Below are 11895 nucleotides of genomic sequence, written 5' to 3' on the forward strand. Positions count from 1 at the left end.
AAATTAATAAGTAACATCAATTCTATACGCCAGTATACACCTATACAAGTGTTTAAATTATTCCGACAAAAATTACACGCAGCCCCAGCCCCATAGAGAACGTTTTTGTCACAAAAACATTAATGCTATCCGCACTGTAAATACTAGGGCTTCGATTGGGCAAAGATAGATTGCCTCACTCATTTCAAGCACGACACCTTATTTACGGGTGTGCAGTGCCCTCATGACATTTGTGGTGACAGTTTTTATTGCACAAATGACTTCATTGGTTACATCTCGGTGATGTCATTGTGACCCCCGTGACGACTTCGTGACGAAAACGTTATCTAAGGAATGGATAATATCATGCATTGTTTCATACATATTTGTTACTAAGGTGGGAACTAGAACTTTCCACCAACAACAATCAAGTATCCTGAAGTTTGTGGGACAATACATTAAATTGTACAATAATAGGCAATTCCATTCGTTACGCGTACGGACGTTCGTACTCAAAAGGCTTGGTCTTTTTTTCTTTTAAAAAGAGAGACCGAGAAAAATCTCATGAAAAATTGAGTTAGTCTGCGGAAGAATGTGGCTTTCAAAATGCAGTTTTTCGTATTCTGAAGGAACCATATTTTTCGAAGCTATAAATCTGATAAAAGGGTTCTGTGATGAGCCGATTTTTTCAAAGCGAATGCGACAATTTACTCCTTTTACTATCTGGAACAACCCTTAGTTAGCCGATAGACTTAAGTACGAAAATGGGCCTCTCATGACTTTCGCTTTTTTCCTTTCTTTTTGAACTGCCCAAGTGGAGATGTGAATGCAACATTATGATTACGGGCATTCACAAAATTATAATCTTTCTGTTTGGTACAGATAGTTTTGATTTTTATCTTTATGAGTTTGAAAATAAAATGTGATGTATATTTTCATATGACTATCTATGATCCAAAATACTTTACCAATACATCTTAAAACATTTATAAATTCTGAGAAAAAGAACTATTCACTTGATAACTTATCATAACCAGTCTTTAACCAAACACAGCACTATTTTTTAAACCTATACAAATTGAATGTGGCAAGTTACATTGTTACACCAAAATAAAAATCAGAGACTGGGATTCCATTAAAATAAAACACCAATTCTACCATAGAAGCTCAAGTCAATGCATTGACTTTCTACCCCTCGCCGTAGTTTACATTCATGTTGATGAAACATGAACAGATACTGAGTGAGAATACTAGTCTTAGCAAGTTTCTAGAGGAACGTGTAGAGAGTCGACAAGTATAAGCCGGGGAGCTTTACAACATCAATGTAATTTCTATGTCCTAGCATGGGTTTCTGTAAAGTACTAGAGGATTTGGCTTTTCGCTTTGTTCACGTAGTGCGGGGCGGGATTGAATATGTACACACACAGATTAGTCCCTCACGACACAAGGCAAGTAATTTGTTGACACACCTACTTATAGAAACGTGGTTGAAAGCGTCCAACCTTTAGTATACAATAGTATTAGTTTATAATATATACTAATTTTAAACAATCACATCCTTGCAGCCTTCTTCATTACTTCTCAGGGCTCATGCGCCTATGCTCTTTCCCGAAGTATGTCGGTTCGTTTGACTGTAAAAGCCTTAAATAACAAGGTTTATTAGTATGGCATGGCATGGTCACATAATATAATAGTTATGGATCTATGGAAAGATATGAAAATGATACAAAAGATTATTGAGCAATTAATGTAAAAGGGGGTTTTCAAGGTTTTCCCCTTTTAACACAACCTGATATATTTTTTCTAAACAGAAATAATTTCATTGTTTATATGTTACACAGCTCAAAATATAAAACCAAACCATGTATCCATTTGTATCTGGAAATGTACTCGTGGCCATGGCAAAAGTACCGAAACAATGCAGAACAAAACTCAAACGTCAATTCAATCAATAATAATTTGAATATTCAATTACATCGATTGATCGCTTCACAGCATAAACGATAAAGAAACGGTTTGAAAATTTACTTGTGTTCATGACAAAAGTTGGCTGCAAAAGCGCCGAAGGGAAATAGATCACAAAGTACAAAAAACAACAACAAATCAATCAATTCAATCTCCACGAGTCTTGAGCTCGCCCTAGAGGGTATGGAGATAAGGCGATTGAGTCTCCCCGCGAGAAGAGGGGGTTGCCTTACGAGACTTAATCCAACGGCCTGCGGTGACGGCTGGCTCAAGGCTTGTTGAAACCCTTGTTGAAGTTGTTGTTGTTGTTGTTGCTGCCCATCCACTGCTGGTGCAACTGGCTCGGGTGGTAGCTCTCGGCGTGCTCGTACTGCTCGAGTTGCTTCCTCTTGCTCTGCTTGGGCTGGCGGGGCTCGGGGGCGGGAGCGGGAGCGGCCGGGGCCTGCATCCCCCACTGCGGGTGGATGACCCACTGGCCCGCCTGGTCGTAGTAGCCCCAGAGGTGGTCGTCGCCTCCGCCCTGGCCGACGCCCTGGCCGACGCCGTGCCCGAGACTCTGCCCAAAACCCTGGCCGACGCTCTGCCCGACGACCTGGCCCTTCTCCTGGTGCAGCGCGCCGTCGTCGTGCTGCTGCGGCTTGGCATCGGCCCCTGGCACCACCGCCTTGGCCTTGGCGGCCTGCAACTGTTGCCGCAGGGCGTCCTGCGCCTTCTGCATGGCAAGCGCCTCGTCGTAGATCCTCTGGGCCTCCTCCTGCACCTGCCTGGCGCGCTTGCTCTCCTGCTTCTGGGCCTTGGTTTGTGTCGGGTAGAACGCCGGCAGGCGGGCCTGTGGCTGCGGCTGGGCCTGTGGCTGGGCCTGCACGGCCTGGGCATGCCCTCCCCACTGCGGCGCGCGGTTGGCTTGCGGCGGGCCGCCCAGCCCTGCCGGGCCGCTCTCGTGGTGGTAGTGGTGAGCGTAGTCCTGGTACTGCTGCTCCTGTTGCTGGTGCTCCTGCTGCTGATGCTGCTGCTGCTGGCACCAGTTCCAAGCGTGCTGTGCCTGCGGCTGCACGGGCTGCGCGCGCTGGTAGAAGCCCTGGGGGTACTGCCCGGCGGCGGCTGGGGCGGTGCGGTTGGGGTAGCCCTGGTAACCGCCGTGGTACTCTACCCGGGGTCCTCCATGTTGCTGGGCGTCGTGCTGACCAGCGTACACCTGGTACTCGGGGTACTGCTGGTGGTACTCGGGATACTGCTGGTACCCCGGGTACTCCTGCTTGTAGGCGGGCCTGCCGTACGGGTACTGCTGCTGCTGCTGCTGCTGTTGGTGGTGGTACGCCTCCTGGTAGCTGGCCTGATACTGAGCGTGTCGCGACGCGTTGACTGCCATCTGATAGGCGCCCTGGCGTCCGGGCTGGACCTGCTGGAAGGCCTGCGGGTGCGCCTGCGGGTGCGCGTGACGGTGGGGTGCCTGAGGAGGGTGGCCCTGCTGGTAGTACTGGGCCGACGTCGGGTACCCGTGCTGGGGGTACATTCCGCCGCCGTGGGCCGCGGCCGGGTGGCCCTCTTCCTGGGCCGGTGGCTGGGCGGTCACCTGGGTGGGTACCGTGGCGGGTGCCTGGGTGGGTGCCTGGGTGGGTGCCGGTGCGGGTGCCTGGGTGGGTGCCGGTGCGGGTGCCTGCGGCTGGGCCGCGGCCGGGGTGGGCGGCGCGTTCTGGGGCGTGTGGTGCACGGTGTGCGTGGGCGCCGTCCGGATGGCGTGGATGGCGGCCAGCTCGTTGAGCGGGTAGTAGGTGTACTCGACGACGCGGGGGTGCCCCGGCTGCGCGGGCGCCACCTCGACGGCGGCCGGCGTCCCGGCCTGGTGCAGCATCAGCACCTGGTGGTGGACCTGCTGCGGCTGCGGCTCTTGCTGTGGCTGCTGTGGCTGCTGCTGTGGCGGCTGCTGCTGCTGCTGCTGCTGGACAGGGGTTGCCGCGGGGTCCGCCGGCGGCTGCTTGACGTCCGGCTCGTCCTCTCCACTCGGATCGCTGGCAGCCGAGCTGGTCCTGCAAGCACGACGCAAATCATCACACCGTAGTAGGGTCGAGTCGTCGGTGGCCGTCCATTCGCGACTCCTCTGCTCGCGGACACTTACCGCCTCCTCTTGGGAGACGTGGGTGCGTCCGGCTTGGCGTCCAGCTCCTGGGGCCCGCCCTTGTCGTCGACGCCGGCCTTCCGCGCGGCCTTGGTGCTGGGGAGACAGAACGCACGCATTATTAAGGTGTACGTTTTTTTATAGCGAGGTGCCGCTCGCGGTAGAGATACTCACCGCATGCGCCCGGCGGGAGGCGGTTTGGAGGGGGCAGCCCTGGGCGACATGGGGGTGGAGGACGAGTCCACCGAGGGGGACAGTGAGTCGCCGGGAGGGGGAATTTCCATCTCGGAGTCGAGCGAGTTCCTGATGTATTGTCTGCAAAATGCCCCAGAAAATACAATTATCCGCATGGAATAAAATAAAAACAACGAACAGAACTGCAGCAGATGCACGACTACGGAGTTCGGCTGAGTAAAGCGTCGTAAGCACTGCCGCAGCTCTGCGGGGACTGCAAGAGCGCCTTGAGGTAGGCAGCATGGTCGCCAGCTCGCACGGCTGTCTTGCGGGTTTGCCTATCCCGCCAATCGCAGGCGTTCGTCGAGTCTTACTGTATACCAGGCGGCTGATTCGACCCGCCGACCACTTCCGCGCCCGACTTGTTCTAGCGAGTAGGAGCAGTTAAGAAATAGTTCCATGGAAATTGTTTTGATTTACGGCCAGTTTCAACCGCTTTGAACCAGCTCAGTAGTGGAGTTTCCTTGGTTTCCTTGAATCAGAGACGCCCTTTCCTCAGTGTGGGATGCAGTCCAGCTGGAGGAGTGTGCGCGCGGGTCGAATATCAGCCGCCCGGTAGTGCGCGCGCCAAAGTTCTCGGCACCTCAAACGTGGGTATAATACCTGATTTTGTCTACGGCCTGCTTTCTACTCCTTTTTTTAACCGACTTGTCTTCTACGTGTGGCGCGTCCTCCGTGAGCCGAGGCTCAGGCGGGCTGTCATCCCTAGAGATGACACGACACGACATTCAGGTACATCACGGCACTCCCCCGCACACACTAAAGATTTGCTTTATCGCGCCAAGGGCTTTCCGATAACGCCACCTACCCCTCCTCCCTGGTGGCCGCTGGGGCAGACTCGTCGACGCCCACGTCCTCGCCCCCGTCGGCGGTGGTGGTGTGAGCGCACGGTGGTGGCGACCCGGTGGTGGCGGCGGCCCTTTAACACGGAACACACGTACGCCTCGGTCAAGCACAAGTCGCCACGCCAATGCGATCTACCCCAACACCCGAGGACCCGAGGGGTCCTTCACTAGCGTACACCGATTTTTCTGTTTTTCTTGAATTTTTGTGATTTTTTGTGTTTTTTCTGACTCTCTGTTAATTTTTTTAAGATTTTTTTTTGTGATTTTTTAAATGATTTTTTCATGTTTTTTCCTAAGAGTGTCCACTGATTTTTTTGAGTGAAGGACCCCTCGCCAACACCTCTCCTGCTCGCTACATGCCTGTTGTCACCCTGGCCGCTGCTGTCGGCCTCCTCCAGCTTCACCACGCCTCCCTGGACGTCATCTGCGTCAACACCATCACCACCACCGTCATCATCGCCGTCATCACCACCATCGTTGTTGTCGCCTTCATTCGGGGAGTTGCTGGAATAGAAAGGTGCGTAAGAGAGGGAGAGAGGCCGCCGCGGCAGGGGAACTGGGGTTACTCGGGGGGGTATCGCATACAAATCCCGTCATTCCGAGGCAGTCCTTACCGTTGGGGCTCCTGCAGGCCCTGAGGGTCTTGTGGCTGAGGCCATGCCCGCTGCCGCCTGGAAGCTGACCGTCCGGTCTTCTTCTTGCCCTTTTGTCGCCGGGTACCTTTCTGTGTCGGTGAGACAAGCACGGCTCAGCTCAGCACTCCAACAGCGCACTCCTTCTTAATGTGCGTCACTTTTTTTATCTGTTTATTTTATTTTTTATGTAGTACACCCACCTGCCCCGTGCCTTTGTGCACCTTGGGCACCACGTCCTCAATGCGCTGATCCTCGTCGGCGTCCTCCTCAACCTTCACGTCGGCCACGGTGGCGGGGGCCTCCTCTCCCTCGGTCTCCCCGATCGTCTCCTCGCCAGAGCTCGGCTCCGCCTTTACCGCCTCCTTGGGGCGCCGCCCCTGCTCCTCCTGGGCGCTCTCGCCCGAGCTCACCGGGGACCCCGTCGGCCCGACTGGGCCCGCGGGGGAGGCCGTCGGGGAGGCCTCGGGGTCGGCAGCGTCTGCAATCAGAGTGGGAGGCGCTTAGTGCAGGGAGCTCGGACAGAGTGCATAGGGTACACGAAATGCCTTATACAGTACGGAAGCACACACAAACACGCTCACAAAAGCGGGGGGGCTGGTTTACCGCCGGTGGACGGCCTCACCTGTGCGCTTGCAGACCGTTTTGTTTGCGTTCTCATCCCCTACCACGGCCCACGGGCCTCGAGCCACATCCTCGGGATCCCCGGGATCGGGAAGGCCTCGGCCTCTCCGGATCACCAAGTCCTGGGGCTGAGGCTCGAAGTCATCGGGCATCACCACGGCGAAAAGGGCAAGGGGCGAGCCTGCAAAGCGGGGAGCAAGAGAAAACCTTAGACTACACAAGGGCCCGGCGAGTGCACGCTCAGTTGTAATATCATGGGTTTGCCTTAACTCCTGAAAAACTCAAACACATTAATAATATGTTTTTGTACATATGATAGCTGTTATGAAAGCAGGGAAGAATACAGGTCGTATATATGTGTTATTGACATCACACAACTCACGCTATGAAAAAGTATGACAGGCTCTAATTTTGTATGGTGGACTAATCAAGACAACAGGGCTACTAATTAAATAATCAAAAAGAGCAAGGAAAACAGCACGCAATATGAGCAAAAGTTTTCTTAATCTTACTGTTAAAATTATTATCAGGTACCCAATAAACACGAAAAACTCACTGTGGCCAATACGTCCCTTGTAGTTTTTTGGTTTCAAATCAGTCACGATGAATGATTTTCTGCCGAAATAATTATAGCTTACTGTAAGAGTTTTCGTTTTGACTAAATAAGTCAACATGACCCTAATAGACCCCACCGTGACTTTTCCGTGTTTATTGGATGGCTTCTTTCGTGAGGCTTCATACTAGTAGTTTTTGAATGATTGTACAGATTGCCTTGTACGGAGCAGACCATTCCTCAATTTTCCTGTGCGAAATTTCTAGAGAGTCGAAAACGTTTCTTCCGTGTATGACTTTTTTATATATATATATTTATACAGAGAAGCCGTTTGACGTCAACTTGACACGAAAACTGGGCATGCGCTGCTCAGTACTGTTCCGTGTTAGGTTTCAAAAAATGCAGGTACAAAGCGCTGGTTCCGTACTAGCTCTTATTACTTTTACAGTGATGTATTAAAATTTATTGTCTACATATTCGAACTTATGCGATAAGTGCTTCGCCTACAAGTGACAACTGTGCGACCTACAAAATCTCAACAGAGTACTGAAATCAAAGGACTGCAATGCGAAACAGAGAGACTTGAACAGAAAAACTTTAACAGCGAGAATGTGGGGACGGGCGGGGTGGAAACAACAAGAGAAGAACGTAAATCAAGACAACGAAAAACTTTCCACAAATATAATGTTGTTGTCAAATCTAAATCTACGTACAATGCACTACACGAAAACCAAAGGCTCGTACAAGTCATGGCCAAGATCTTTCTGCTCCACTTGTTTTGCTCCTTTTTCCACGCTGAGTAACGATAGCTAGCTTGGAGGCTCTGTATTCGTTGAGGCTGTCGCGTAACGCGCCAACTTATTTTTATTTATTTTTTATCTTCCCTCGTAAAAGTGAGATACGATTGCGAAAGAACACTCCGTCAAAAAAATATTGTGCCTTGGCCGCAAAATGATTCTTTCAGAAAATATAATGAACGTTCGTAAGCCGTCATAGGTGCAGTCGTTTTTTAAGACAAAATATTTGGCAGTGGCTGCTATCGGAATTTTCTTTTTTCTTTGCATTTATATTTTTTTAAATGGAAAACTTCAGCGTTTTACATGGTTAGAACTGTGTTGAAGTGTTATTGACTGGATTTGTTTAACTCCCACGCTCTCCCGAAAATGACATCATCATCGTAAATATATCGTAAAATCAGCGCTGTAGTTTTGATTCCGTTTTGATATCGATTCGAAATCACGTTTCGCACCGGGTCTTGCTATAGGCTACGCGTCGCTACCGCACTGCAGTCCTTAAGCCTAGATTAGGATAGGCTATGGCATGCGGCTTGGTTGCAGCAGTACTTTAAAGTGCAGGATGTGGCATCAAGCGGAATTACATGTACCTTGAATAACAATTTTGGAAGGCATCATTAATTCTTCCGAAACCACGACACTCTCTTTGTCGCGAGTGAAAAGGTTCTCAAACAACTCTAGAATGTGTTTCTCTCCCTCCGCGTCCCCAGGGACGTCTGGTCGACAGGTCAGACACATCCACTTGACGCCCTTCAGGCGGCCGTCAAGTTTAAACGATTTGAAAACGTAAGGGAGAGAAGTACATTCTGTGCAGCCCTGCCTGATGTTCTCGCGCTCCAAGCTGCAAACAGAAGACAGCGTTGCGAACCCAGTGCGAAACTCACTGTGTCGGAATGACATCGAAAGGACGTCGAAAATCTAAAATCGACGTCGTCACGATGTCATTTCAACACCGTTTCGGCATTCATTTCTCACTGGGGTGCAAAGCAACATGTTACATTTCGTTCTTCGAGGAGCACACCCACACTCCAATCGCACCGTTACTGACAAAGGCGTATTCTATGTGGGAAAACCCTAGTAGCGTTTAACTGTCGCACGAATGTCAAAGGGCCGTTGGGAATGAAATACAGGATGTTGCGATATGGTGAGTGACACCTCTTTTTTGTCGCTCATCATGAGCCTTTTTTCTCGAAACTAATGCCAATATTTTATCGCACCGGCGGCAATGCGATGAGCCGACAGGATGCATTCTGAAAATTATTTCTTGATAGTGATCTGACAACAAATATGTTTACACTGGAAACTGTGCGACGGAATGTTCACACATACCTTGACATTTGTGTGAATGTCCATTCACACACATTTTCAAGTGTACCATTCTCAGGTAGGCCTCCCCGCAATACACAGTGCGTTCATGCACCACAGGAATGATGGTGCCTACCTGCCAAAGAGCGTGCATAGGCTGAACTTGGCAGGTTCGTTTCGCCTAAATGCTGGACGCATTTTCTGAATGTAACGAATCTGAGGTTGTGCACTATAAGACAGTATAATTTTGGCCAATATTGTAACTAACTATGCAGGTTTCTGTTTGTACCACTGGTCTACAATATTGTCACTAACGAGACACATATTTTGCGGGGGAAAAGTTGTATTGCTAGAATGGATCGAAATGTAAACTCAGAATGATGTACTGGCATTGATTTAGCGTGCACTGTCGGCTCATCGTCATTTTCCGATAGATGGCCAATAGAGTATTTCCCTGAAATCGTACGACAGTTCCATATTACTAGGGCATACCTACTAGTAATTGTGTATTATCTACCGGCCAAGCTATGCCTTCATGTGATTTTTATTTTTATATTTTATATGCAATTATTGTTCTTTAACCCAATTCTGTGACATTTTAAAGGTCTAATTTTAATTTGTTTACAGAAATTAGTAGGCATGGATGTGTCTTATAAAAAAAATATACTGCTCTTTTAAAGGGGATAGGCACAAACGGTCCGTTATTTTTTAAGCCCGTGCGTGGGCATTTTGAATGAGTTTTTTTTTTTCCGGTCGGATGTGTCGTGTCCCAGCCTTGTCCTGCACACTTACGCGTACTGTATCAAGTGGTCGGTGTCTCTCCCCTCTCGATGAGCCTGAGCTAGCCTCTCGCTCACAGCCTCCAGAATGTCTTTCTCTGCCTTGTGCAAGGCGCGGCTCGCGGCCCCGTGCTCCACCTGGGCGGGGGCCTTGGCCTGCGCCGCCCTGCCGGGCGCGCGCCCTGCCCGCGCGGCCACCTTCCGCTTCTTCCTGCAGAGCACCCCCTTGGCCCAGAGGCGGGCCTTCTTCCGAGGAGACGACTTGGGGCGCACCACCTTCTTCTTGGAGGAGTCTGGAAGGCAATAGTTCGGTCAGTGTGCGGTCTCCTCCCCCTCTATAGGGCGGCACGCCAGGCGCCTGGGGAGAGAGAGAGATTTACACGAAAAAAAAAGAAAGAAAGAGAACAAGATAAAGAGGAAGGAAGTAACACCAAGTAACACAAAACTACAAACGTAGGGGTGTGGAGCCGGCCCGAAAAGTGCACATGCGATTGGGTCTAGACAATAATTGTGTGAGAAAGTGTGTGCGGACAATGCGTGGTAATATATAAGTGGGACACACTCGGACACAATTTGGAAACATCTAATATATGTCGAGAGTCCAACCGCGACCCTCACTCAGCAGCGAATGAGCGAGGGATGCCAGTTGAACTGCCGACGTCCAACCGTCGTCGAAACAATATTGGAATATGATGGAATCGACGTCGAAACGATGCCGTTTCGATATTAACTTCCCCGTTCAGTGCGGCGTGACGGTCCCACTGCAGACCCTTGCACTCTGGAACATATCCTAGTACAGAGACCTGCATCGGGCGGGTTGTCGGGCCACGGCAGGCGAACGGAGGGAGGGAGCGCGCACGATGTCAACTGTCTCCCCCCCACCTTGCCGGTGAGACGCTCGGTTGACAGTCCGCTGCCGGCCGGTAGCTTGCCCCGCACCTACTCCCCTCCTCACCTCTCACCCATTGCGGGTCTATCGGCTGCCCGACAACCCGACAAACCCGACTAAAAGTTACCGGGCGGGCGAGCGGGTCGCGCTGGCTTGTCGAGCGAGCGGACACGGCCCGACAACGAGGTGCGCTCACGCGCCCATCTTACCCGACAACCCGCCCGATACAGGTCTCTGTCCTAGTAGGTAAATCTATACCATTTTTCGTAATTTTTATTTACGATTTTTTTAAAAGATTACAGCCTATTCTTGCTTTGTCGATAAATTGTATGTCAACACGAAACGCTTAAATTGAAAACTTTCAATTGTAATTTTACGATCAATTTCCATAAAGCTACGACAATTTTTTTGGGTTGCGGCGATCTAGTAGCTCTATAAAATATGTGTGTTTACTTTCATACTCACGGATTGAAAATTCGTCGATTTAAGATCACATACTTAAGACGATTTCATAGAAAACTCCTTAAGTCCCACAAAAATTTTCATGGTGGCTGTGTAAACTGTAGTCTACCTACTATTTGAACACAGTGTTTTGTATGGTTAAAAGGTGGATAACTACTGCGGTTTAGACAAGGAGCTTGAGACGTGATATGGAAAGTGCAGTTTAACTGCAGTTTGGACTGCATGCAAGCAGAAATTGCACACTAGAATCTTATAAAATTCTTTGTGCATGGCTTACCGAAATCTGTAAACATGCCCGGCCTTCGATTTTTAAACTACGCCAGTATAAGGAAATTTGTTACTGGCGCATTATAAAATGAAAAGCTGAGCGTGTTTTACAAATTTCCGTAAGCTACGTTTAGAGGATTTTTTTTAGTGTGTGCAGTTGAGGCTGTAGATGAACTCTGGTGGGGGTGGGGGGGGGGGAGAGAGGGGAGAGAGAGAAAGAGAGAGGAGAGGACCCTTACCATCAGGGCTATACGCAAGGAGGGCGAGTCGTGCAGCCGGGCCTCAAACAGGTGGTTAATAAATTCTGGCCCCGCCCCGCCCCACCGCGCCGCCCCAAGGCCGACCCCTGGCTGGCTGGCCCACTGGCGCAGGTCCTTGCCGCGGCGCGGCGGGAGGGGGCAGGGGGGGTGGAGCATCAACACGCTGGGGGTCATGTCGCTGAGGGCGCGGC

At 50.4% G+C, this 11895-nt stretch overlaps 1 protein-coding gene across 3 annotated transcripts; it reads right to left on the reverse strand.

Annotated features, from left to right (window-relative positions):
• Positions 1-2063: 2063 nt before the first annotated feature.
• Positions 2064-11538, reverse strand: LOC113210208 (uncharacterized). 3 transcript variants are annotated; one of them, XM_052265171.1, is made up of 11 exons: positions 9840-11538; positions 8333-8583; positions 6397-6576; positions 5975-6252; positions 5754-5863; positions 5500-5643; positions 5103-5213; positions 4898-4999; positions 4235-4375; positions 4061-4156; positions 2064-3971 (listed from the first exon to the last, which is right to left on the reverse strand). In XM_052265171.1, exons 2-11 carry the CDS (start codon positions 8478-8480, stop codon positions 2213-2215), a joined length of 3069 nt encoding a protein of 1022 aa, XP_052121131.1. In that variant the 5' UTR covers positions 8481-8583; positions 9840-11538; the 3' UTR covers positions 2064-2212. The 3 variants fall into 3 exon arrangements, with proteins under 3 accessions (XP_052121131.1, XP_052121129.1, XP_052121130.1); XM_052265169.1 differs by lacking the exon at positions 9840-11538 and having other exon boundaries at positions 8333-9821; XM_052265170.1 differs by lacking the exons at positions 4898-4999; positions 9840-11538 and having other exon boundaries at positions 8333-9821.
• Positions 11539-11895: the final 357 nt, after the last annotated feature.

This window comes from Frankliniella occidentalis, unplaced genomic scaffold (genome assembly GCF_000697945.3).
Source record: "Frankliniella occidentalis isolate FOCC.00 unplaced genomic scaffold, Focc_3.1 Scaffold24, whole genome shotgun sequence".
NCBI classification, from domain to species: Eukaryota; Metazoa; Arthropoda; class Insecta; order Thysanoptera; family Thripidae; genus Frankliniella; species Frankliniella occidentalis.